At 48.6% G+C, this 27600-nt stretch overlaps 1 protein-coding gene across 5 annotated transcripts in view; it reads left to right on the forward strand.

The window, feature by feature from the left end:
- CABIN1 (calcineurin binding protein 1) overlaps nt 1-27600 on the forward strand; it is a 153441-nt gene that overhangs the window by 11808 nt on the left and 114033 nt on the right. For 3 of the 5 annotated variants that reach the window (XM_041728554.1, XM_041728558.1, XM_041728555.1), the window contains exons 2-16: nt 414-517; nt 998-1090; nt 2353-2466; nt 5855-5989; nt 6898-7078; nt 11704-11833; nt 13268-13417; nt 16135-16421; nt 17680-17848; nt 20829-20965; nt 21692-21909; nt 23184-23262; nt 24070-24257; nt 25129-25281; nt 26338-26532. In XM_041728554.1, coding sequence (XP_041584488.1) covers nt 488-517; nt 998-1090; nt 2353-2466; nt 5855-5989; nt 6898-7078; nt 11704-11833; nt 13268-13417; nt 16135-16421; nt 17680-17848; nt 20829-20965; nt 21692-21909; nt 23184-23262; nt 24070-24257; nt 25129-25281; nt 26338-26532 — 2259 coding nt within the window. In that variant the 5' untranslated portion in view covers nt 414-487. The remainder of the gene's footprint in view (nt 1-413; nt 518-997; nt 1091-2352; nt 2467-5854; nt 5990-6897; nt 7079-11703; nt 11834-13267; nt 13418-16134; nt 16422-17679; nt 17849-20828; nt 20966-21691; nt 21910-23183; nt 23263-24069; nt 24258-25128; nt 25282-26337; nt 26533-27600) is intronic. The other 2 variants (XM_041728556.1, XM_041728557.1) reach the window with 1 other exon arrangement.

The raw sequence follows: 27600 nt of genomic DNA on the forward strand, positions 1-27600 counted from the left end.
CTCAGGGCTTACCACAAGGGCTGCCTCCCTCACTGTCCAGGATCCCTTCGAGTGAATTATTTTCCACCCATAGATGTTGCCTTGGTTTCTCTTCATTTCATTAAATTATTGGGAAAAAAAACCTGTTTATAGGTCTCTTTCCTCTGCTGAGCAGTGAGCCCTGAGAACAGGAGTTGGTCTCAGTCTACTGTGTCCCGTGTCTGGTGTCTTGCCTGGCTAAGGCAGAGGCTCTGGCCATGGGACCTGGGTGATAGATCTCAACCCAACCAATCTGAGGCTGTTGCTTGCCAGCCTGTGTGCTTAGAGCTGGGTAGGCCCCTGGATTTGGGGACTGCTTTGTGGTGGGCCGCTGGAACTATGGTATTCCTGTCTTTTCCTGAGCCGTCTCTCAGTCCCTCCTGTTTCCTCTCTAGGAGATTGTGGACTGGTACAGCCCCTACCAGTGATGGGAAGTGGTGCACAGTGGCAGCGTTGAAGCTCTCTGAGTATGGTACGGACTGGTGTTTGCATATTTGCTGTTAGTATTCTTTTGTACCTTTTCTCCTGGAGACAAGGGGCATTTCCCTGGGTGACACTCAGTATGGGGCAGCCTTCCTCCTGGGAGAGCTGTTGGAGCAATTGAGGGTAAGGATGTTTGGCCTTCTTTTGGAGTGGCCTCTTCGTAGTTGAAAGAAAGGTATAAAGTTAACATGTTTTGTTGAAATCTGTTATTCTAATGTCTTCTATTGTTTCTGGCATTGCTGGGGTGTTCCTTTTGCAATGGATAGTACCCAGGACATGCTCCCCGTGTAGCTTGTTATGGTCCTCCTGGACATATTCTGGTCCTTATTTTTTTCCTTGATGATCATTTATTGCTCATTACATTCTGAGAAGGCCATAGCTGTTCAAGCTATAAGAGGTTATGCACTGGAGCAGAATTGTATTCGTTGTAGATTGTTAAAGAGACAAGTGATATCTCAAAAGCAATTTTTTTCTTCCCTCAAATCCCTGTTTTTAGATTCGAATTGCAGCCTTAAATGCCAGCTCTACAGTTGAGGATGATCATGAAGGAAGCTTTAAAAGTCACAAAACTCAGACCAAAGAGGCCCAGGTATGTAATCCATGGTCTTCTTCTGCAGGTAGACCCTGCTTTTCACTTCGGTAGATGGTACCTTATTTTAAATGTATTCATAGGACTCACTGCAATATCACAGGAAAAATTCCATTTTTTTTAAAAAGATTTTTTATTTATTTATTCAGACAGAGAGAGAGAGGCAGAGACACAGGCAAAGGGAGAAGCAGGCTACATGCAGGAAGCCTGACATGGGACTCGATCCCAGGTCTCCAGGATCACACCCTGGGCTAAATTACTGCACCACCGGGGCTGCCCAAAAATTCCATTTTGAAAGATAGTTCTTCATCTCATGTTTTACCTGCTTCTCTTGGAGGTGGTCACACTGAAGAGAAATTCCATATTCTCTGAGCAGCATTTAAGCTGGTTGAGGCCCTGGGCCCACTTCTCCAGCTAGGGCTAGCTTTCTATGCAGTCCATTCTTTGTGCATGTTTCAGGGATTGGCATACCTAAGGGACTATAGAATGTAGTGGTAGATGGTGCTTTCCAGTGTGAGAAGGCCCTTGATGGGGTCTCACTGAGATCAGTGGGGGGCCAGATTCAACTTCAGTTCCCTAGATTCTTGGTCTTTCCTCTCTACCATGAGGCCTGGCACCACTTCAATTTCAGCCTGGCTTTCCTTCCCTCCATCCATCTTTCCACCTTTCCTGCCTTAGTATAGAAGTGGTTTGCTTCTTGTTTCTGTCTTTGTTTTCCCTGGAATAAACATGTACCTCCCCTTTCACAGGAGAAACCCAGGCAATCAGGAGCCCTCTCAAAAGCTGACTTGTCAGCTGTCCCTGGTCTTCAAGGGGATATCAGTTGGGCTCAGCCTACCCAGTATCCCCTTCATCCTGGAGGAGGTTGTCACTCTCCTTGGGCAATGATCAGGCTAGGGCAGAGTGGCAGGTAGAAAGCAATGGAAACCATCCATATTCTCTAGGAATCCAGGTTATTCTGGCTGGTTTGGCCACTCTCCCAGCTTTACCCAGCAAGGGCTCAGGTGGGTTCATAACCTTGTTGTTGCTCTGACCCTGTGTCCCTGGACCAGTGTGTTTTTTGCTGTTGCTTAGACTTAGGTGAGCCTGTGTTTCTCGTGTCTTGTTGGGGGACTTCCAAGGGGTTCTTCTCCCAGTGATGAGTTCCAGGGAGGTTGGAATGTTTAGGATTGTTTCCTCTACAGGCCTTAACTATAGCTCCTATTACACTTTTGGCTTAAAAAAAAAGACAAAGCTTTATAATATTCTCTCTTGGTTCATAGGAAGCAGAGGCTTTTGCCTTATATCACAAGGCCTTGGATCTCCAGAAACACGACCGGTTTGAGGAGTCAGCCAAAGCCTACCATGAGCTCCTGGAGGCACGCCTGCTGCGAGAGGTGAGGTATTACAGGCTGGGTGGCGGGCTTGCCCTCTGCCCTCTCCTTCTTGGCTGGGAGACCTTGGACATGTTACTTCTCTGCCCTTCAGTGTCCCCCACCTGTAGATTGTCAGCCTCATTGGGTCACTGTGAGGGTTGAATGAATCCAGTGAAGTGGATAGAGTGGTTCTTGGTGCATAGTAAGAGCTCTGTGTCAGGTATTTCTTTACATTCTCTTTATAACTACTCTGATGACAAGGTGAGGGTCACTGTCCCCATTTGACAGTTGTGGAAATGGAGGCTTAGTGAGGTGTTGATAGCTCAGAGCCACCCAGTTAGTGAAGCATTAGAACCAGGATTGGAACCCATGGTTTTCTGTTACTTAATGATCCTGTTGGCAACACATTTTGGCAAATGCAATTTAGGTGAAAGCCCGTGAGCTCAGGAAACCTGTGTAGGTGCTCCATGGTCTTTTGAAAAACACAGCTGGAGGAAGGGGCTGGGAGAGCAACCTAGAGCCATGTTGAGGGCACAGATTATGGTGGGGAGGGGCAGGCAGGGCAGGACTCAGTGATCTAGCATGGGGGCCATGCAAGTGGCAAGTGAGTTAAACCTGAGTTGGCTGGCTCATGGAGATGTGTGTTGCCTGGCGGTTTGAGAATGAGTCTCAACTTGAAACTGATTTAGGAAGAATTATGTTTCATTAGGAGGAAAGGCTTTTGTTTTCAAGTACCCAGACACCAAACACAGAGACATGCGATAAGGAAGCAGACAGACTCCAACCATGGGCATTTTCTGGAATGTGGTCCTTCAGTTGGGCAGTCTCCTCCTCTAGGAAGGCAGACACTTGTGTCTGAAGCCCCCACCCCTGGATAGTTTTCATCACAGATGAGGCAGAATGCTAACTTAGTTCTCACTGTCAATATGAGGAGTCCATCCCTTCTCTCACTCGTGTTCGTGTTCCTAATTGGATGTCAAGTTTCTCTGGTGCTGGTTATAGTGTCTTGGAATGAGGGCTGTGGGAATTGTGACCTGCCCCTCCCCTGTTAGTAGGAAGTGAATGGGGGCCCAGAGATGAAAAAGACTTTTTTCTACTTTACTGAGCTCCAGCCACAGACCAGGGGCTGCATGTGTTTTAGGAGGGAGATCTTCCCTCAGCCCATGGTGGAGTGGGCCTCAGAGGTTTGAGTTGGCTGAGCAGAGCACCAAGTCAGAAGAGTGATGGTTGGGTGTCAGCTTTGTAGTCCTAGGTGTGTCCACCTCTCTCTGTATCACTTTTAGCCTTGGAAGACTGCTGTAGTACTCCCCCCTTGGCTTATAAAAGTAAAATGTCATTGTAAACAGTTGAAGCATACAGAAAATGTATAGAAAGGTTTCTTTTCACATTCATCCTCATCGGTATACGTAATATTAAACTATACTATGTAGTTGCAGTCTCACAAACACTTGGCATAAATAGGCCCTGGAACACAGCTGGCTTCTAAGAAGTGGATAGCTTCATTGGGGAAGCTTGTTGGGGTGAGCCTGTCATCTCCCATGGGCATCAGCGTGTCTGTCAGGAGGATGGAGAATGGTGCTGAATACAGCTGATTGGGTGGAGGTTAGTTATGAGAGCTTCTGCTGTTTGTGTGGATACACACTGGCTAGTCTCTGAGGTAGACTCACGTGGCCTCTATTAAAGAGTTCACACCAGTTTTTGAATAGTTCTTACCTGGAGAGGTGAAGGTACCTAGTATCCAGCCTTGATCAGCCTGTTGTTGGGGATATTTCTGCAGTATAAGCCAGACAATAGGCGAAGATAATGAATGAAGTTTGATTTGAGCTTTTTAGTCTTCTTCTTGGGATTCCTTAAGAGTTCTAGGATAGATTTCTTGGATTAGTCAAGGGGTACTTCCTGAAGGTTGCATGTCCGCAGGTCTTACTTGTTCTGACCATGAAGAATGACATGTGAATGTGACCTGTCCCAGGACAAGGCTGAGATATGGACCTACCCCTGGAAAGAATTTCTTTGTGCCACCGAGCTTTTCTGTTAGAAAATATTTTACTGGCACACCTGGGTGACTCAGTGGTTAAGCGCCTGCCTTCAGCTCAGGGTGTGGACCTGGAGTCCTGGGATGGAGTCCCACATCAGGCTCCCTCCATGGAGCCTGCTTCTCACTCTACCTAAGTCTCTGCCCCGCCCCCCCCCCCCCCCCCCCGTGTCTTTCATGAATAAATAAATAAATAAAGTCTTTAAAAAAGAAAAGAAGAAAATGTTTTACTTTGTTCTGTGATTAGAGTAGTTTTCCTCATCAGTGGCGTCTTAGAAGTGGTAGGGTTTTCTAAGAGGTTTCATAAAAGCTGTAGTGAAATAACTTTTATTTTATTTTATTTTATTTTATTTTATTTTATTTTTTTTTATGATAGTCGCACAGAGAGAGAGAGAGAGAGAGAGAGAGAGGCAGAAACACAGGCCGAGGGAGAAGCAGGCTCCATGCACCGGGAGCCCGATGTGGGATTCGATCCCGGGTCTCCAGGATCGCGCCCTGGGCCAAAGGCAGGCGCCAAACCGCTGCGCCACCCAGGGATCCCTGAAATAACTTTTAATAGAAAACATATTTATAATCTTTTTTTTTTTTAATTTTTTTTTTATTTTATTATTTATGATAGTCACAGAGAGAGAGAGAGAGAGAGGCAGAGACACAGGCAGAGGGAGAAGCAGGCTCCATGCACCGGGAGCCCGACGTGGGATTCGATCCCGGGTCTCCAGGATCGCGCCCTGGGCCAAAGGCAGGCGCCAAACCGCTGCGCCACCCAGGGATCCCTAATCTTTATACTCTTTTGGCTCACTTGTACTTTTGATACTTAGGTAGGATTTACTGCCCTTATAATGCAGAGGTCCTTGGGGCACTAACTTTTTAGTTAAAGTAACTTGTTTACAGTCATATGAGTTACAGAGTTGGGAGCTCAGCCTCCTGACTCCTAATCCGGTGCTCTTCCTGCTATAGAATGTGTAGAGATGTATAAATTGGCTGTCTAGGTACCTCTAGACCCTGCCACTGTCCGCAGGTGGCCTTCTCATGCCCTGTCCTCCCTCTTCAGCCCTGCTTTGGGGGAGCTGAGGGCTCCAGGCTTGACCTTTCAGGCATAGCCTTACCAATGAGGAGGGGTCCCTCTGTCTCTTTTGGTGCCCAGACTATCTGTAAACTACTTTGTGGTGGTCTGCTTTCCTTTTCTTTCTGCTTGGAGCTGGAGGGGTCCTCCAAAAACATCTAGTATATGCTTTCATTTTCTAATGGAGAGTGGCACCAGACTGGGCCAAGGGCCTGCAGTAGAGGCCAGCCAGGAAGCCATTTGTCCTGCTCATTGCCTGCCAAAGCTTCAGGGCCTAGGTGTCATTCACTCTTGAACTCTGTTTTTGTTCACAGGCAGTTTCATCTGGTGATGAGAAAGAAGGGTTGAAACATCCTGGGCTGATGTTGAAATATTCCACATATAAGAACTTGGCCCAGCTGGCAGCCCAGCGAGAAGACCTGGAGACAGCTATGGAATTCTACTTGGAGGTGCAATTTTGGCAATGCTTAGCTACTTGGGTTTTTGAAAGCTTTTGGTGGAGGGGTGAGATTGTGGTCTTGTTGGCTTAAAAAAAAAAAAAAAAAGAATTTGTAGTGGCGCATTACCAAGCTGTGGTTCCTGAGACCCTTATCAGCTGACAACAGTGAGTTCAAAGAGAGCAGGGGCCTGCATGTGCCTTGGTCCTTTGCCACTCAGGGCATGTGTGGCCATGGTGAGTTGCTTACTCGCTCCTGGTCCAGGTCGACACCAGTATAGTGGGCATAGTAAGAAAGAGGGCGGTTGTGAAAAATGAATGAATTGGTACGTTTACAACTACTGAGAACACAGCCTGACCCTGGCCCTGTACCTGCTCATAACAGTATTGCCATGATCTCTATGCTACCCACACTGTCTCTCTGGGCACCTCTGAGGTGCCAGACACCACGCAAACTGCTTTCCACACATGCACTAACCATATGTCATCTTGCAGAAAAGGTGTCTTTATATTCATTTTAGTGATGAGGGGACCGAGGCTCAGGATCTCACTGCCAGTCAGTGTAGGAGCAGGGATGTGAACTGAGGTCTGTCTCCAGATCCCATAATCTTTCTAGAATCCCACAACTTAAAATTAAATAAAAAATTTAAATACCACAAAAATATTCCACAAATCCCATTTTCTTTTAATGGTACTTTCACTTCCTTTATCTATCAAATATGTAAGGAATACAGATGTTCAGAATAATAAATTATGTCAAAAAGATGTTCTGAATTTGATAAATTGGTTCATGTAACTTATGTTTGCCATTTTTCTGGGTGGTTTGAGTGGCTGGGTTGATGCTTTGCCCTTTTACCATGGATGCTGGCTCAGCAAGAGAGCCAGCTGACTGAGCTCATGTGTCCTCTGTGCTGCTTCCAGGCAGTCATGCTGGACTCCACAGATGTCAACCTCTGGTACAAAATTGGACATGTCGCCCTGAGGCTCATCCGGGTCCCCCTGGCTCGCCATGCTTTTGAGGAAGGCCTGCGGTGCAATCCTGACCACTGGCCCTGCTTGGACAACCTCATCACTGTCTTGTACACCCTCAGCGATTACACAAGTGAGTCAGGTTTGATGGCTCTCTCCCATGTGCTGTGTTTTGGGGACAGAGGAGGGAGGGCATCTTGGGTAAGTTGAAGACCAGGTTAACACTGAAGGGCTTTCTGCCCAACTGTTGGGAAGGGAGATGACTTTGCATTTCTGCTTTATTGCACGTGTCTTTCTCACTCAATTGAGATTTCTTGACTGCATTATAGTGATAGGTAGCATGTTCTCTGAGTGGTTTTTCCCTTTGCTTATCTCATTTTCTCCCTGCACTGTCCTATTCTGTGCCAGCCAATTTCTATAACTCGCTGACAGATGACCTAGCAGCTTCAGCTTGACTCCTGGTGTTGGGAACCTCACTACCTCTTTTTTTTTTTTTTAAAGGATTTTATTTATTTATGAGAGGCACAGAGAGAGAGAGAGAGGCAGAGACATAGGCAGAAGGAGAAGCAGGCTCCCCACAAGGAGCCCGATGTGGGACTTGATCCTGGATCCCGGGATCACGCCCTGAGCCAAAGGCATACACTCAATCGCTGAGCCATCCAAGCGTCCCTGGAAACCTCACTACCTCTTAAGGCAGTCCGTTCCTTTGTAGAGCAGCAGGGCTACTTCTGCTAGATGAAGCCCTATCTGCCCTCCAATTGCTTAAGCACCAGCCTTGCGGTCTGCTCTGCAGAGAAAACCTTTGTTCCTTGCATGGGCTGGTCCTGAGGCATGCACTGATGAGGTGTTCTAGGAGTCAGCCTCTTCTGGGTGTCCTCTGAGGCTAGGGTAGAAGGAGGCTTTTCAGGAGTACTGGGAGCAGTGCTGAGCGCAATGGGAGCCCAGGGCTCTGTGAGCTGACTCTATGCTGCAGGCGGTCTGGTGTGTGAAGGTGCTCCATACCTGCTTGGGCCGCATTACTCTTTAGGACAGACATAACAGTGAGCACTTGATATCGCTTTCAAGGTTTAGGCCTGGAAGACTGGCGAAGACTTTTTCCTTCCCTTTTTTTATTATTTATTTGTTTGTTTAAAGATTTTATTTATTTATTCATGAGAGACACAGAGAGAGGCAGAGACACAGGCAGAGGGAGGAGAAACAGGCTCCATGCAGGGAGCCTGATGTGGGACTTGATCCTGGGACTCCAGGATCATGCCCTGGGCTGAAGGCAGATGCTCAGCCGCTGAGCACCCAGGAGTCTCTCCTTCCCTTTTATAAAGACAAATAGTGCGAAGCATTTTGAGAGACACTATGCCCTGCTCACCCTTCCCCACCTCCAGTTCTCCACAACTACTTTTTAAATTTCATTAACTGAGGTAACACACACACACACACACACACACACAGTAAAGTGAACAATATTTATATGTGAAATATGTGAAGTTGCAGAACATTTCTAGAGCCCCAGAAGGCACTCTGCTTTGGGTCCCATCCTGGTTATTACCACCCTGGAGGTGATCTTGATTTCTCCCTTTTGTCACCAGAGATGAGCTCTGCTTCTTGTTGAGGCTCCTCTAGGTGGCATCAGTTGGCGATGTATACTCTTCTCAGCCTGGCTCCCTCAGCTGTGGTTTTCCTGTCCATGAATGCACCCAGGCAATCCCTGGGATCTCTATTCTGTGTTGTCTGTTATGTGTGTCTACATAATTTGACCATTCTGTGCTTGCAGATTGGGTCATTTCCAGAGTTGAGTTCTTGCATAACACTGCTGTGAATGTTCTTGTGTATGTCCTCCACTGGACATAGCACTTGTTCTGGAGTGCTTACCCTGGTTTTCACACTCACCAGCAGAAATGTGATAGTGCTTGTGAGGTGCCCTTTGGACTCCCACAGCTTTTCCTCCCGAGTGGTGTTTAGACTCCTCTCGGGGAACTTTTCCGACAGTTTGGGTGCCGCTTGAGGTGGAGAGTCTTATGTCCTGCCTTCCTTTCCCCAGCTACCTGGTTTAGTTCTTTGCACCCCTCTCCCATGATAGAAGTTGTGCTTGGTAAACTTAAGTCCTTGGGGGAAAACAGGCCTGAGGGACTGAACGCTGCTCTATCTGGGAGAACCCTGACACTTACTTACTTACTTATTTATTTATTTATTTATATTTTTAAATTTATTAGAGAGAGAGAGAGAGAGAATGACATAAGCAGAGAGAGCAGGCTCCCTAGTGAGCAGAGAGCTGAACATGGGGCTTGATCCCAGGACCCTGGGATTATCCCCTGAGCTGAAGGCAGACATTTAACTGACTGACTGAGTCACCTAGGTGCCCTGTGACACTCATTTATTGATTTCAGTACGTGTGTGTGTGTGTGTGTGTGTGTGTGTGTGTATGTTTAACTAGACTCACACCCAGTGTGGAGCCCAACTTGAGGCTTGAACTCACAACTGAGATCAAGACCTGAGCCAAAATCAAGAATCAGACACTTAATGACAGCCACATAGGCACCCCAGACCTGACACTCATTTATACTCCAAAGTAGGGATGCCTGCCTAGGTGGCTCAGTGGTTGAGGGTCTGCCTTCGGCTCAGGGTGTAATCCTGGAGTTCTGGGATCCAGTCCCACATTGGGCCCCACAGGGAGCCTGCTTTGCCCTCTGCCCATGTCTCTACCTTTCCCTCTGTGTCTCTCATGAATAAATAAATTAAATCTTAAAAAAACAAAACAAGACTCCAAAGTAAAAGCAGCATGCTAAATTGACTCCCAGTGGCATTTATCCACTTGAGATGAGTAGGCAGGGTGCTTGGGACTTCTGAGGCCTTCCTTCTGTTGGAGTGTTGGTATAGTACAGCTAGTGTGGTGAGCTTTACTGCATCCAAAACACTTGCTGAGAGCCAGCATCATCAAATGCTCAAGGCTTCCTGGTTTTTTCTCTGGGTGTCTCTGATGGCCACTCTCATGTCCCACTGTGGTACTAGAGAAACTGTGTTCTTGTTTGTGTGGAGCAGGAACTCTGGGCCATCTATGCAGATGTTCAGTCAGCAGCTTGCTGGGCTGTGCTGGGAGTACCCAGTCCCTTCCTGTTCACAGGTTGAATAGCCTTCGTGTGCCTTGCTGGGGGCAGTGTTGGTACCTGTGGAGCTTTGGGGCCAGGCTCTGCTCTCTCCTTCCATGGTACTTTAGGACACCATTCTTTTTGTCTCTCAAGGCCTCCATGCCTACATCTCTACTTTTCCTTCGTCCTCACCCCTGGCTCCTTTGGTTATTCTTTTTTTTTTTTTTTAAATATTTTTTTAAAAAAGATTTTATTCATTTATTCATGATAGACATATAAAGAGAGAGAGAGAGAGAGAGGCAGAGACACAGGTAGAGGGAGAAGCAGGATCTCTGCAGGGAGCCCGATGCGAGACTTGATCTGGGGACCCCAGGATCATGCCCCGAGCCAAAGGCAGACGCCCAACCACTGAGCCACCCAGATTCCCTGTCTGGTTATTCTTCTTTTTTTTTTTTTTTAATTTTTATTTATTTATGATAGAGAGAGAGAGAGAGAGAGAGGCAGAGGGAGAAGCAGGCTCCGTGCACCGGGAGCCCGATGTGGGACTCGATCCCGGGTCTCCAGGATCGCGCCCTGGGCCAAAGGCAGGCGCCAAACCACTGCGCCACCCAGGGATCCCCCCTATCTGGTTATTCTTGATAAAAGTAGCTGCAGTCTGTTTACACTCAGACTGCGAAGCTGAACAGGACACACTAGTGTTCCCAGTGCCCAGTCAGAGCAGAGCTGATGCTTGGCTCTACTGTATTGTTTCCCTGTGTGCTTATAGGTTAGTCCTGGTGGCACCGGGCCTGCTGGGGACTTATAGCAGTCATATCTATCAGAGGCTGTTCCCATTTATAAATGCCAAAGGCTTTCCTAATTCACATTGCAGCTCTGCTTTGTGACTCCTTGCTATCCCATTTTTTTTTTTTTTGTGTTGCTTTGCCTATTACTGTCTACACTCCTAGAATTCCTGGAGAAGGCATAGGTTTTCCAGATCATTGATTTGAAAAGGCTCGTTGACGTAAATGATGTACATGTCTTTAATTGTAGGCAATAATTTTTTTCTGGTAAGAACAGTTTACGAAAAAGAAAAAGAGAAGGAGGAAAATTAGAAAATGCAAATAAGCAAAAGGAGCAGAAACCGGTTTTATGTGTACAAATGGAGTAATACTATGTGGCCTATTTGGTTTCTTATCTTTTCCCTATGCCATCTTGTGGCCTTCCTTTTGGTCAGTGAGCACACCTCTGAACCATTTATACAGTGGCTCCTCAGCAACCCAGTGTGTGGACTGGGAAGCTTTCCTTAACCTGGCTCCCTTGGTGGGACACTCAGTGCTTTTCTGATTTTTTGAAGGCTCTTTTCCAGTTAACCATTAGCTAATCACTGTGAGCCTGAAGATTTTTGCAGCAATTCCTAGAAGTGGGTTGTTGGGCCAAGAGTCTGTGCGTAATACCTGTGGCTCTCCAGAAAGGTCATACAGTCTGTCCTCGCCCAGCAGCGTTTGGGTTTGCTTCATCTTCTGTGGGTAGTACTATTTGCAGGATCTTTCCTGATCGAATCAAGTAAAGTGGTATCTTGTTATTGTTTGCCATCATATCTTTGATTTCATAGTAGGGATGTTTTCTTGGTGTTACCTGGTAAGGCCAGAGGTTTGGGGTGCACACTCAGAAATCATATTGTTTCTTTCCTTGCCAGCATGTCTGTATTTCATCTGCAAAGCTTTAGAGAAGGACTGCCGGTACAGCAAAGGACTGGTTCTCAAGGAAAAGATCTTTGAAGAACAGCCTTGTCTCCGGAAGGACTCCCTCCGAATGTTCCTTAAATGGTGGGTCCTACTTCCTGTGCTGGTTCTGCATTGCCTCTCTCCCACAACAGTGTGTGCTTGGTGGATATCAGGAGGCATGTGCACCTCCTTCCCTCAGGTCCTGATCTTCTGGCAGTTGGGCCCCAGTACTTCATCCCCCACTGTACCCCTCACCTGGTTTTGCCTATTACTCACCTGTGTGCCTCATCATGGCGGTGCCTCCTTGGCTCTCTGCTGCCCACCTTTCCCACTGCCCTGCCAGTTCTTGGCATTTACCAGCTCTCCTCTGGGTGTTTGTGGTAGCCTACTGTCTACCTTGTCTCCTTGCCACCCACCATTTCCCTTTTCAGGGCTTTGCTCCCATGCTTCCCAAGTTCAGTGTCCCAGATATGACCTTGACACCCCTGCCTTGCCTCTAGGACAAAGCTTATGTTCAAAGCGTCACCTAGAAGATCCTTCATAATCTGTCCCCCTTAGTTCTTCTCCTTGCTCCTATGTCTCCCTCCGCCAGGAGAAGACTGCCCTAGGTCCTTGACAAATTCCAAATTTGGCCTCATTGTGTACTGTCCTATCCCTGTGCCCTGGAAGGCCTGAGAACACTGGAAGGCTATCTTCCCACCTCTCTACCCCTTGAGCCATTGCTCCTTCTTCATATTCCAGCTCCCAGGTCACCTCTGGGCAGCTTTCCAAACTCTGACTGTCTCCCTCCCTCCACCTTCCAAATGAACCAACTCTTCTATACCCTGGTCCTTGGCCCCTGGAACTCAGCTGGTGAGGAGTTAGTGGTTATTTATCTTCATGTCTATCCCTCGTAAGACTGTATTTCTTGTTCAGATCTGTCCTGATGGTACTATCTTAAGAGAGATTAGATGGAAAAATAAATCTATAACCTTGTGGCTTTGTGGTAGACCCTGCTCAGAGACATCAGCACAGCCTGGGGAAGGAGGGCAGGTATTACTGTGCCACCTCAGGTGGATGTGTTTCTGTGTGAGGGCACCTGAGGCCTCAAAGGGCACCTGAGGCCTCAAAGCCCCTATCCTTTCTGTAGTTTGGCTACAGCAGGGACTTTGGTGAGCCTAGGTAGTCTGATGACTTTTTGGGCTGGGCAGGATGCGGAAGTTATATTTTTTAAAAGTTCTCTGTAAATAATTGAGAGCAAGGTTTTATTTTTCTGCGGCTTTCTGACATTACCGTGATCTTGTTAATACATATGAAAAACATTTGCTCAGTTTTGAATTGTAGAGGGAACAAAGGATATTAGTCACTTCTATTGTATATGGGTATTAAGAATGCTAATTACTGCCCTTAGAGGCCAGACTCAAGGGGTTATTTTATTTGTAGGAAGAATTAATACAGATTAAAGGGTATTAACTTAACTGCATCCCTGTCTGTAAAATTTCAGCCTTGGCCCTAGTTTGTAACAATGTAATTTCTCTCTGTCCTACACGCTTTTAGTGACATGTCAATCCACGATGTGTCGGTGAGTGCAGCTGAGACGCAGGCTATTGTAGAGGAGGCCCTGGGGCTGCGGAAGAAGAGGCAAGCGCTGACTGTGCGAGAGAAGGAGCCAGACCTCAAGCTGGTGCAGCCCATCCCCTTCTTCACGTAGGTTGTCTAGGTCTCTGGGGTTGCTCGGTCAGCCTGTAGGCCTTGCTAGGAGGGAGAGACCCTGAGGCCTGCCCCTGGGCTGATGGTGTGAGTGGGAGCTGGATGCATGTTGGACAGACACCTACGGGTGTGCACTTGTTGACTGCAAAGAAGCAGGCCAGGTGTCTCCCAAGTATACCCAGTCGAAGTCTCTCTTTGCTCTTGGCATTCTTTTTTTTTTTTTTTTGCTCTTGGCATTCTTGATGCCAGCCACCTGCCACATCCCTCCAAGCCCCCTCTCAGTCTGCCCTTCCCAGTGAGGGAAAGGAAACTAATATTTGCTGAGCGCTGGACAGGAAACTGGGTTCAGAGCAGTCAGCTGGGTCAGGAGCCCTGGGCTCCCTAGATGAGACGTTTGTCAGTTTGGGAAGGGCCCTGAGTGCCTCCTTGTTACAGGGAAGGAGGGGAAGGCCTGAGAACACTGGAGAGGGCTGGAGAGGATCCTGGTTATGTGACTGGAGAAGCCATCAAGGCTGTCCTCATGCAGGGTGAAGGCCAAATGGAAGCATGAGGGAGATGGGCTCAGCTGGAGGAAGCATTGCTTGGGAGTGAAGTCTGGGATTGATTACGTTACTAGAGGAAGAGTGCAGAGAGTCTCTCTCTGAGACAGAAAAGGTGGGGCTTTTAAAATAACCATAGTCTATCGTAGGGCTCAGCACACTTCTCTTGCAAAGGACCAGATGGTAAAAGCTTTAGGCTTTGTGGGCCAGGAACCATCTCAGTTGTGTATTCTCCTCAGTTGTATATTCTCCTGGGTGTGTGTGTGTGTGTGTGTGTGTAACAACCCTTTAGCTGGCTCTTAGATTATGGGCTGTACAAAACAGGCTCTTGGTCATGGTTTGCCACCCTTGGTTTATTCTGTGCCCACTAGAAAAGGTATGAATAAATGAAATTGGGTACTTAAGGCATTAGACATAACCCAGCTGTGAGCAAATTCTTCCTCGTGTGCATGTAGCCCTTACTGAAGACAGGGAAAGAATAGGTAAGAGATCATCCTTTCCAGTCCCAGGAGCCTCCATTTGGTTAGATTCTGGATTTTAGAGCACCTTCATTTCCATCCAGTCTGCAGTACTTACTGGATGCTGGCTCTATGCCAGGCACTGTGCCCTGTGTTGGGGATTCAGCATGGTGGGCCCAGTTCTTCTCTGCGGTGATCTGAGGGGTAGTCAGTCACCCAGGACAAAAGGCACATGCTCCAAACAGATGAGCCCTTTGATGAGAGGAGCACAGCACCTTGGGGGGAGCTCATAATGGGGTCTGCATTGCTTTAGGGGTCAGGGAAGGCTTAGGTGGTGGAGCTAGAGTCTGACAGAGGAGTGGCATTGACCAGAGAGGCTGGGATGTGGGTGAAGGCCTTTTTTTTGGTCAGAGAGAAGCTTATGCAAAGGTCCTGTGGTATGCAGGAGTATGATTTTGTTTGGCAGAACTGAAAGAAAGCTAGCATGGTGGGAGTATAGAGGTCGGGGGTGGGGATGTGAAATGGGCTGGGTCAGTTGACTGGGTCAGGCCATGCAGCACCATGTAGCTGAGGGTGTAGTTTTTAGCCTGAGAGCTTGGGAAGCCATTGAGAGAGGGGTGGATGGATCTATCATGCCACACCGTATCATACGTAGCACAACATATAACATGAGATAAAACATGAAACAAGAGACATTCTACAACATAACACAGTACACCACAATAAAATGCACATGTGACACAACATATCATGGCATATAACATAGCACATGATAAAACACTCAGTGGTCTTGGTGTGTGGGGACTCACTGATATGACCCCATTATCACTGAGATGTGCTCCCAAGAGGCTCTGCCTAAGGGCCCATTCAGCCCCTTTATTATTTTTTTAATTTTTAAATATTTTATTTATTTGTTTAACAGAGAGAGAGAGAGAGAACACACAAGCAGGGGGTGCAGGAGAAGGAGAAACAGACTCCTCGCTGAGCAGGGCGCCCAAGGCAGAGCTCCATCCCAGGACACTGTGATTGTGACCTGAGCCAAAGGCAGATGCTTCACTGACTGAGCCACCCAGGGACCCTTTAGACCATTCAGCTCCTTTAGCCCACATCCCAGCCCGGCCCTCTCCCCTACCTCACCTGCCAAAAAGGAGGATTAGTGGCCTCAGAGAGATGCTGTAGGTGTTTTAAAAATTGGGCTTTGTAGGGAAGGAGCTTTTTTTTTTTTTTTAATTTTATTTATTTATTCTTGAGAGACACACACACACACACAGAGGCAGAGATACAGGCAGAGGGAGAAGCAGGCTCCATGCAAGGAGCCCGATGTGGGACTCGTTCCTGGTCTCCAGGATCACGCCCCAGGGCTAAAGCCAGCACTAAACCACTGAGCCACCAGGGCTGCCCTGGGAAGGAGCTTTAGAAGTGAGTCAGTGGTTCTCATGCCTTCCTGGTGGAGTCTGAAGGTGCCTGACATTGGGGTGGCCGGGTGAGGGGAGGAGGATGCTGGGTCCAGCTACCACTTGGTCTGCTCCACCTTAGTGGTGTTAGACTGAGGAGTTTGTCCCCAACAACGATGCCAAAATCATGAGCTCTCCCGCCTGCTATCATGGAGATGGCAGCCCCGGGGCTCGGTCTACTGCCTCTCCACAGGCCTGCTGGCCCTGTGGTTGGAGCGCCCAATGCTGGGTGCAGACCAGGGGCAATTACCCTCTCCTTGCAGCTGGAAGTGCCTTGGAGAGAGTTTGCTGGCCATGTACAACCACCTCACCACCTGTGAGCCCTTGCGGCCCAGCCTTGGCAAGAGGATTGACCTCTCCGACTACCAGGACCCCAGCCAGCCTCTGGTGTCTTCTGTGGTGGTGGCACCTGTCAGCGTGATCCAGCCAAGCCCCGTCACTGCCAACCCGGCTGTGGCAGTTGCAGAACCTGTGCTCTCCTTTGCCCCTGTGGCTGCAGCCAGTTTCCCTCTGCACAGTCCCAGCCTGCTGGAGACTGGCGTCCCTGCAGGTGAGGATGCCTCCTGGGGTCAGCTTTTGGGGAGGCCCCATTTGCTGGACTGGGGTGAGTTTTGGGGTCCCTGGCCTCTCCAGAAGGATGGGTCTCGCTGATGCTTTTGGCCCGAGGTTAAGTGGGAGCACCTCAGCCCTGCAGGTGGGGAGGCCTAGCCAACTCATAGGCAGTGGCTGGTCAGGGGCCGCCTCAGCGGTGAGGCACCCCGAGGGAAGGGGTCGAGGGAAGGGGTCGGAGCTCAGGAATGCAGCTTCTTGGGATTGCTAAAGTCCTGGGTGGTCAGTCCTGGTTTAAGGGTTGCTCTTCTCGCTTGTGACACATGGGGCAGCGGGGCCCTCTGCTGGTTCTGCTCTGCTGCCTGCCATGTGCCATAGCCCCAGGCCCTGCCGTGAACGGACATGGAGTTTTTTGACCTTAAAAAGTCAGCAAAGTTACCACTGTATGTGGTAGTATATTTTTTAATGGTTTTATTGATTTTTATTTTCAATGAAGTTGTAAAAAGATTTCAGACAGGGCAGCCCACGTGGCTCAGCGGTTTAGCTCCACCTTCAGCCCAGGGCGTGATCCTGGAGACCAGGGATTGAGTCCCACGTCAGGCTCCCTGCATGGAGCCTGCTTCTCCCTCTGTGTCTCTGCCTCTCTCTGTCTCCTGTGTTTCTCATGAATAAATAAGTAAAATATTAAAAAAAAAAAAAGGATTTCAGACAAAAGGTCCCAAGCCTTTTCTTGATTTCTGTGTCCCAGAAAGAAAGGATATCTGGCAGTTAAACTTCTGAATGAACATGTATGTGGTGGTTCTAACTTTTTTTGCTTAATCATACATGCACTCCTTTGCTGTCTCTATACTTTCATGTCCTGTCATTGGGTACTCAGAAGGTCCTGTGTGGTGGGTAGAGTCCGTGTCGCCACCACATGCTCTGTCCTGTCCCAAGTACATGCACGGAGGTGCCAGGGGCTCTCCCAGCCAGCCAGTGGGAAGGGCGGGGGCTGGGAATGTTTGAGACCCTCCTGTGCTATAGCTGTGCAGCATAATCTTCAGATCGGGCTCGTGCATTTTGTGTTCAAACAAAGTGTGAGTTAACTGTTTTGACTTTGAAATGAACTTAGGAATTAAAAGATGGGAGGTTTCTTGAGTGTCAGAGATAAAGATAAAACACACTGATAGAGTTAGAAAATTAGGGGCACTAATGTGCCTGTGTGGTGCATTTTCTTACCCCTGTCCCTTGTAAGATTTCAGTTTGTACTCTTTGTGAAGGTGATGTTTCTGGGGGAGATAAATCCAAGAAAGGAGTAAAGCGGAAGAAGATTGCCGAAGAGAGTGGAGAGACAGCGAAGCGACGGTCTGCCCGTGTCCGGAACACTAAGTGCAAGAAAGAAGAGAAGGTAGACTTCCAGGAGCTTCTGATGAAGTTCTTGCCGTCCAGGTACTGTGCACACTTTTTCTCACTTGTGACAACAAGCAAACCTCCAAACCTCCAGCCGATACCACTGATTAAGTTTCTCTTTCCATCAACTCCCACTCCTCTGCGCACCCCTTTTGTTTTCCTATAACGTCTGTGCCAATGGCCAAAGCACAGATCTCACTGGATTGGGATCATGGGTTTTTCTCACTTATCTTCCCTCTGAACTTCTGAAAGCAGGAACCATGACTTATACATCTTTCAGAGGACCAGATACTCCCTGGGCCCTCAGGAGATGGATGGATCACAGAGCTAGAGGCCACTCACTCATGTCTTCATGCACACACAGACATCCACTTGCTGTGAGGCCTAGGGCTGCTGCTGCTTGGTTGCAGACTCTGGGGAACCCCACAGAAGGGAACACCCATTCTCTTTTCAGGAAGAGTGTACGTGCTTTGTTTCTCTAGGCTCAGTAGGATTCCCTTGAATTCTGAGAAGGAGGAAGATAGGCTTGTAAATCCTCCCTTGCTTTCACCACATCTTAGTGTTCTCAGAGAAGCTTTATGAGAGAAGGGTCCAGGTTGCTCCTAACTGGAAGGGGCCTGGGCCCTCATGCTCGTTACGTCAGTTTTCGCTAGCCCTCCTGCTTTTTGTCCTTGCTTCCCCAGCTCCCCAGAGGTCTAAGGCCCTCGATTCCTGAGCTATCCTGGCCACCATTGTTTATGGAGCCCCAGTGCTTGGCTCCTCACCTGCCTCCTCCCTTGCCCTTAGCTGAGTGGAGAGTGCAGTTCTGTTTCTGCTGCTTCATCATCTTGCTGCCATCTGACATTTGGTGGACACATTTCTTGTCTACTGGGGCTTCCTCTCCTATCCCCTGTAGCTTTTTATCCCTTCACAGTTACTGGAGTGTAGTTTGGGAGGTAACCATGTGTGTTCAGTATGTGTCTTTAACTAGGAGTCTTTATTTTTTAAAGATTTATTTATTTATTCAGAGAGAGAGAGAGAGAGGGGGGCAGAGACACAAGGCAGAGGGAGAAGCGGGCCCCAGGCAAGGAGCCCGATGTGGGATTCGATCCTGGGCCTCCAGGACCATGCCCTGGGCTGCGGTGGCGCTAAACCGCTGCGCCACCCGGGCTGCCCTTTAACTAGGAGTCTTTAGCTGGTGGTTTGGCCTGTGATTTATTTTTAGGGGTTACAACATTCATGTGCAGGAGAAGGAGTCAGAAGCTTCAGATGGATTATGAGTCCATTTTACAGCAAGATTCTGAATTTTCCTCATTTGTTGCCTTTCTTTCTGGGGTGAAAGTGAAGCACTAAGAAGTCAAGGTTGTTCTCTGTAAGTGGAGGATGTGGTTGGTTCTCCCTGGATAAATTCCTCCTCTGGGTTAGTGCCAGGAGCAGGTCTCCCTTCAGGAGAGCTGCAGGATAGAGCGGTGGTTGATGATGCCAAGGGGTCTGAGTGACCCATTTTTCCATCTTCCCCTCAGTCCTGCTTAAAGGGTCATACCCTCTTTTTTTTTCCCTAAGTTTTTTTAAATTAGAGAATGAGGGGATCCCTGGGTGGCGCAGCGGTTTGGCGCCTGTCTTTGGCCCAGGGCGTGATCCTGGAGACCCGGGATCGAATCCCACGTCGGGCTCCCGGTGCATGGAGCCTGCTTCTCCCTCTGCCTATGTCTCTGCCCCCCTCTCTCTCTCTCTCTCTCTCTCTCTCTGTGTGTGACTACCATAAATAAATAAATAAAATAACAGAATCATCTGGTAAAGTTTTAAAAAAAAAAAATCAGATCAAATTTATAAAAAAAAAAAAAAAAGAGAATGAGCGAGAGAGCACAAGTAGGGGGAGTGGCATAGGAGAGAGAGAAGCAGACTCCCCTCTGAGGAGAGAGCCTGACATGGGGCTCAATCCCAGGACCCTGTGATCATGCCTGAGCCGAAGGCAGACACTTACTGAGCCACCCAGGCACCCATAAAATTTTTTAAAAATTAATCTCTACACCCCACGTAGTGCTTGAATTTACAGCCCTGAGATCAAGAGTTGCATGTTCTACCTACTGAGCCAGCCAGGCGCCCCTTTTGGCTTCTTTATGTGGAATGTCTTTTGCCTTCTTTATCTTTAATTGTTGGTTTCCATGTCTGCTTCTTTGAACAGCCAGGCAGGAGCAATGTGAGAGCTTGCCCAGAGTAGCCACCCTGGGGGGCTGTGTGTAGTAAATGAAGCCATTGAAGAGTGCCCTGTTCTATGTGTTTATGCTGCAGGGCTTCTTGGTTGAGGGGAATCTACAGGATGGCCAAAATATGGTCCTTGAGAGGTGCTGAAAGAATGGTGCTCTCCAGACCCCAGGCTTTGTGGGGAGCCACGGAGCCATGGACGGCCCAAGCTCAGAAGGGCCTTCTGTGCCCCCATACTCCACTCACCCCCACTTTCCCCTTGCTTGCTGGGCTTCCCTCAGGTCTTAGAACGTACCTGGTGCTCTTATGGCCTGCGCCTCTCCACCTGCCCCTGTCTGTGCTCCTTCTTTGCATGACCAGCCCCTTCTCCACCATTATCAGCATGGACATTATCCCCTCTGAGAGGCCTTCCTGACTCAGCTCTCTAAAGTTGGTCTCCTGTAACCCTCTATCTTAAGCACTCTGTGGTGCTTGGTCCTTATTTGGGCTCTTTGTTTTTTGTTTCTGTTTATTGCCTTTCACTCTCATTTAGAAGGTAAGTTTACTGTGGGCAGGGTTTGCCACACTAACAGCTGAATTCCAGTGCCTGGCACATGCTCAGTAACCAACAATCCTGTTGGTGGAATGAATGAATGAGTGAGGGTCTAGACTAGATGCCAGCTTACAAAGGCGTAGAAAGAGGCAGAGCCTCCCAGAGGCCTGGATTCTGGACTCTTCCCTCCATTCACTGATTGGCATCTTTTTCTGTCTTTTCATTTCTCTAATTGGAAGAATTCAAGTGCTTATGTCAGGATATGTTGGTGTGGCTTTTGTGATTTTGGTGTGTTCCACGCAGGCTAAGAAAGCTGGACCCGGAGGAGGAAGATGACCCCTTTAATACCTATGAAGTCCAGTCAGAAGCCAAACTGCAAAGCTTCCCAAGCATTGGGCCTCACCGACTATCATACGACTCAGCTACATTCATGGAATCTGGTAGGAATTGAGCAACTTGATCATTCACTGTTGAGAATTCTTCCTCCCATTTTTTTTCCCCTAAAGATTTTATTTATTTATTCATGAGAGATACACACAGAGAGAGGCAGAGACACAGGCAGAGGGAGAAGCAGGCTCCATGCAGGAAGCCCGATGTGGGACTTGATCCTGGAACCCCAGGATCACTCCCTGAGTCAAAGGCAGATGCTCAACCACTGAGCCACCAGGCATCCCTCTTCCTCCCATTATCCTATAGCCTCCTTAGGTTTTGTTCTGGGAGAATGGTTCTGGGATGATATTTAAAGCATTATCAGAGGTTTGCCTGAAGTTATCTTGGGCCTGAGCTCTGTGGTCAGCTGGGAGGTCTGCTGAAATGTCTAGGCTCATAATTGACTGGGCTCCCTGAAGGACGTGTGCTTCAGGCTGAAGCCGGGGGCATGGCTTTGCAAGTCAAATGCTCATGACACAGCTGTTGAGTGTGCATCGTGAGGCAGCGCATGCAGGTTGGTCCTTCACTACCCACTTTAAACCTGGAGGTTCAGAGCAGCTTGTTCACAGCCAGTGAGGTAGGGACCCAGCAGCCTGGCCTCAGCACTGCCACGTGGGAGGATGTAGGCTCTCTCCTGCCTTTCTGCCTGCCCTGCCCCACACCTGCCTCTTTCTTCCAAAGAACACAGGAGGGCATGGAAAGTCCTTCATTCAAGTTAATTGTTTCTCCCTGGGCAGAGAAGCAGGATGTGCATGCATTCTTGCTGGAGAACCTGACCAACGGGGGCATCCTGGAGCTGATGATGCGCTACCTGAAGGACATGGGCCATAAGTTTCTGCTGAGGTGGCCACCAGGCCTGGCAGAGGTTGTGCTCAGCATCTATCACAGCTGGAGGAGGCACAGCACCAGCCTCCCCAATCCACTGCTGAGGGACTGCAGCAACAAGCACATCAAGGTCAGGTGGGCGGGCAGCCTCGTGAGGGCTGGGACCAGGGAGTGGGGTCATGGACCTTCTGTGGGTATGGAGTTGCTGTCATATTGAGCCTACTTGGCTGCATCCATTTGTGGGCCTGGACCCTGGTGACCGAGTGGAGCTTGTACTTGGAGGTGAGAGTGGCACAGGGCTGTTAGAAGGCTGTTGCCAGGTGAGTGACAGTAGTGGGAGTGGGGTGGAAGGTTCTAGAGGTAGAGCTGACAGGATAAGCTACAAGTGGGGTTGAGGGAATGCGACAGTGGGCAGGGCTTCTAGGGCTAGTGGTGTGGTGGTTTACCGAGATGGAGGAGAGTAAGTGGAGAGGGTGCACAAAAGTGAAACATATGGCTCTGTTTAGGTGCCAGAGACTATTACTGATTTTTTTAGTGGGTGAGAAAATAGAAGTGCAGAGGCTAAATAGGTTGGTTAGGGAAGTGGTGGGGGCCACTGGCAGTAGGGGGCTGACCCATGCTCAGGCCCTCCTCCTCCACCCCTGCTGACTGCACCCCACACTCCAGGCTCCCCCATTCAGTGCTTCCTGAGGTTTAAGGGGACACTGAATACTCTGGTCCCCTTCTCCTGTTACAGGAGGAAGGCTGGATGCCAGGGAGGTTGCACTGGGAGCCTTTAGGGCCCATCTGGATGGTCTTTCTGGCTGGGGCACAGAAGGTAGAAGAGCTCAAGGGAGTTGACTGGTCCTTAGGGCCATGGAAGTCCATGCTCCCTCCACAGGAACACGTCAGGGATTGCATCCTGCCAGCTGCTGCCCATTAGGCCTGCTCCCTCAGGGGCAGTGTGGAGTGGCTGATGGCAGGTGAGGCTTTGGTCTCTCCAGGCAAACCAGGTTGATTATTTCTCAGCTGTATCCACTTGGCAGGCGCCTCCTTATTGCTGAACCTCAGCTTCCTTGTGATTGTGGAGATGATGCCTGACCCAGCCACTTTTAAGGCTTGAGTGCTGTAGTATGGGGGCAGCATCTGGCCTGGCATTTGGCAGGTGACAGAGCTGCCTCTTCCATAGGGCAGTCCCTTAGGACTGAAGACAGGTCTCTGTCTCCCCCCAGGTCTTGTCCCAGTGTAGATCCCTGTGCCTCTTTTTATGTCCTGGCAAGTAGCCACTGATTAGAAAAAGAAAAGTAGGTTGAAGAAAGAATGATATCTTTATCAAAGTAAGTTTTACTTTTATTGCATCCCACACCTCATCCTGTGATGACTCTTTGTGACTCCATTCCTGACCTTCTGGTGCCTGTCTTGCAGGATATGATGCTGATGTCTCTCTCCTGCATGGAGCTCCAGCTAGACCAGTGGCTGCTGACGAAGGGCAGAAGCTCGGCAGGTAAGAGGCATTCTGTTGTCTGTGGCAGGAGTAATTTTCTCAACCCTCAGCATCCAGGAGGAAACGGGAGTGGGGAGCCTGAGTCATGGAATTGAGATTTACATCTGCAGTGGGCACATTTCCTGGGTTGGAGTGTTGGACTAGGGAAAATCCAGGGTCCCAGAGAAATCCTTTGGATGGATCAAGAAGTAGTTAGCTGCAGCTGAGCCCCCAGAGGGAGCCACCTGCTTGGTTTTTTTCTGTTATTTAGGATTGAAGGAAGTAGGATCTCCAATTTCTCAAGTTATAACCTGACACTATGTGTCCCAATAATTTTCCTAGATGATAAGAATCATTCTGATTTTTATTTTTATTTGTTTATTTATTTATTTTTTTAAAGATTTTATTTATTTATTCATGAGAGACACAGAGAGAGAGGCAGAGACACAGGCAGAGGGAGAAGCAGGCTCCATGCAGGGAGCCCGTCGCGGGACTTGATCCCGGGTCTCCGGATCACACCCTGGACTGAAGGTGGCGCTAAACCGCCGAGCCACCCAGGCTGCCCAAGAATCATTCTGATTTTTAAACCACTACTGGTGAACAAAGTTTAGTATGTAAAATGAGGGCCCTTGGGGGTCTCTGCATCTGTCTGATTTATCTGACTTCTCTGATGCTTGCCACTTTAAGGGGCTGTAGGGCTCCATGGGGCTCAGAGCACTCCTGGATACTAAAGCAGGTGTGACGGGGCTAAGGGCTACCTCTAGGGAGCAGAAGTGTGTTTGGAATGTGCACATGAAGTTGACTTGTTCTGGCCTGAATGGTTTTCAGTGTCTCCTCGGAACTGCCCTGCTGGTGTGGTGAATGGCAGGTTTGGGCCTGATTTTCCAGGAACCCACTTCCTGGGTGACCTCCTGCAGCTGTCATTTGCCTCATCCCAGCGGGACCTGTTTGAGGATGGCTGGCTGGAGTTTGTGGTCCGTGTTTATTGGTTGAAGGCTCGGTTCCTCGCACTGCAGGTTGGTTGGTTCTGTGGTTGGCATTCCCTGGCACCCAAAGGGAGGGAAGAGAGCTAGACATAGTGTTAAGGATATGTGTGTATGTGCACCTGTGGCACCTGCGTAGCACTGGGCTCAGGGTGAGGAAGTGGGATGTAGTGGGGAATTTTCAGGTCTCAGATATCTCAGCATGGCCCCAGTCTATACAGCAAATCAGCATGACCACAGAGCTCTGGAAGGGATTTCCTATGCCTCCTGTAGACTTCCTCACTCAGGATTGCCTTGGGGTCTTGAACCCCCTTGCCTTTGTTTTCCTGAGAGAGCCTAAATGAGTGCATAAATGGATGCAGAGCTTTTTAGAAGGAAAAACCACCCGTCTTGTGTGAATTCTCAGAACACTTGCCCTCAGAGCCTGGTCTGGATGGCCAGGGTGGACTGACTGTTATTACTTAGCAACTCACATTGTGGTATCCGGTGCACTGTGGTAGCATGGGTAAAATTGTCATAGTTGGTTCTGGAATTAGGACAGGTCTAGGTTCTAATACTGGCTCTGCTATTTATTTGCTCCTCATCTTGAACAAGACATTCGGCCTTACTCAAGCATCCTCAGTGTCTGCATCGGCAACATAGAGTTAACGATACCTTTCCTTAGAATTGTGGTATGAAGTAATCAAATCATTCATTGTTCATTCATTCATTTATTCATTCAACAAATACTTATTGAGCTCCAGCTGTGTGCGAGGCCACCTTTTAGAGGGTATAGCAGTCATTGGACAAAACTGCCCTCCTGGTGCCTGTAGTCTGATGGGATTAGGAGGGTAAGGCACCTGGCATTGCATGGTGAGTTTCCTTCCTTCTGCCCCTGTCTCTTGACTGCTTTTCCTCTGACCAGGGAGACATGGAGCAGGCCCTGGAAAACTATGACATCTGCACAGAAATGCTCCAGAGCTCCACTACCATCCAGGCTGAGGCAGGGACTGAGCAAAGAGACATCGTCATCCGTCTGCCCAACCTCTATAACGATTCGGTCGTTTCCTTGGAAGAGGTGAGTGGGAGTTATTTAATGGTGTTTTCTTAGTCAAAGATTTATTCTGAGTTGGCCCAGTTAGACCAGGCCTGCTGTGTCCCTGTAGAGCAGGAAAGCAGCCCATGGGTTGAGCAGGGCTCCTTCCTCCCAGGAGAGGCCTGGGAGCGGTAGCTCTGGTGCATGAGGGCACTTTGGACTCGCAGGCACACCCACTGAGGGAAAGTAAGTCCAGGGAGCAGGGATGGCGGGAGGCATTCACTGGCAAGATCTGGAGTGATCATTGCTCAGCTCTCTGGGCCGTGTGCTGGAGCAGCCCCAGCAGCATTAGGGGAAACTGCTGAAGGAGCCTGTAGTGCTGGTCTGGCTATGGGTTGGGTCAGCAGTATGGGGCATGTATACCAGGCTCAGTCTGGTTCTGATCTTGTTCTCATTGCGAAGCCTCAGACTCTGCCACAGTTCCATGGCTGTGACATATCCACATCAGCTGAGTGGCCTTCAGACTCTTGCAGAATTTTTTGGGCAAAGCCAAGTGGAGTGTCCCTGCTTCCTGTGTTCTGAGGGCCACAGCAGAACTCCTATGAGGAGAGGGTTCTGTGGGTCAATGGTGTGTGTATCAGCCTCTGGCCTAGAGCTCACCCAAGTCCCCAGTGGCCTCTGGTTCCTCAGTTCCAGGAGTCTGGTTCGCTGTCCAACTATTTTGGCAGAGAATTTTGTGGAACCTCTCTGCTTCTTGGGTAGTTTTTGTTTTTGCTATTTTTTTTAAAGGTGTTTAAGTAATCACTATACTGAATGTGAAGCTCAAACTCATGATCCCAGGATCAAGAGTCACGTACTCCTCTGATTGTGCCAGCCAGGTGCCCCATTTTTTTCTATGTTTGTTTTAAAGAACTGAATATGCCTTGACCTTAATAGAAGTACTTTTTATAATGCATTAGTTTAATGTAAATGCTGATTGTATTAACAGGGAATCTACTTTCATACTCCTCATCTGGGCCTAGTAAATGCAGACACTGGCCAGATTCAGAGAGGATGTGAGGGGTTTGTCATTGGGCAGCATGTCTGGACCTTTTCCAGATTGATAAGAACCTGAAGTCGCTGGAGCGGTGCCAGTCCCTGGAGGAGATTCAGCGGCTCTACGAGGCTGGTGACTACAAGGCTGTCGTGCATCTTCTTCGCCCCACCTTGTGTACCAGTGGATTTGACCGGGCCAAACACCTGGAGTTTATGACCTCTATTCCAGAGAGGCCCGCCCAGCTGCTGCTGCTGCAGGTGTGTGCTACTGATGGTGCCCCTTGCCCTGACCTCCTACCTTCTTTGCTTGGTTATGGGTTTATTCTCTGGAGGCTTTGAGGTGGCCCTCAAGAACATGCACCTGGAAGAAAAAAAACAGGAGTAAAAAGTGCTAACTGGCACCCAGGAAGATGCTAGTTAGAAGATACAGTCAAGACCAGGGGAAGCAGGAACCTAGGAGTGCAGGTTGTAGGATTCTGTGTAGCTCAAGGTGTGAACCTATACTTGAATTGGAATGTCTGCCTGGCAGATGAGGAAGGAAGAGTAGTCAGGGTGTCACCCATCAATCCACCTATTTGTTCATCTATCTGTCTTATTATATTATCTTTGAGATTAAGTCTTGAGTAGACGTTAAAATGGACAAACTATACAATATAATCAAGATAAATAAATATCCATGAACAATCATATGGTTGAGAGAAAACACTACTGTGGGGTTTGAAGCCATGTGCCTTCTCAGCTCCTCTGTGCCTCCCTTCTTCAGAGAGCTCACTGGGCATCAGAATCTGCTGGGTGCTGGGCAGTTACTCAGTTTCTGTGCATTGGTTCCTCATTTCTAGAATGGAGATGATCGTAGTCCATTCCTCAGAGGCCTGCTACAGGGGTTATATAAATTAGTGTGTGTTGGCACCATGCCTGGCATGTAGCAAGCACTATATGGGTGGGTGCTGGCTCTCACTAGTGCCACCATCTTGTGGAAGCATGGGGTTTGATGATAAACATGATATGTTTAGTGGCATTGGGTGGTCTGGCGTCTTGTCCCTTATAGTTCACACACTAATCACATTGTATTTATTATATATTGGGTCCTTCCCTTCAATTTGGAAAGAGAGCCCAATTTTCTCCCAGGCTTTTTGCTCTAATTATGTCAGACATTTCAATTAACTTTTTTGAACAGTGAAACAGTTAAGAGGTGCAACTATAGGAGCAAATGGAGGCATCTCTATTCTGGTGAAAGGGAAGAAAGAGTTGGTTCTGGGAAGGAAGAGAGGGTGGGAGGGAGGAAGGGAGATGGAGGTTCCAGTTCCTGGCAGAGGAGGGTCAGGC

Source organism: Vulpes lagopus, chromosome 14, assembly GCF_018345385.1.
Source record: "Vulpes lagopus strain Blue_001 chromosome 14, ASM1834538v1, whole genome shotgun sequence".
In the NCBI taxonomy this organism is placed as follows: domain Eukaryota; kingdom Metazoa; phylum Chordata; class Mammalia; order Carnivora; family Canidae; genus Vulpes; species Vulpes lagopus.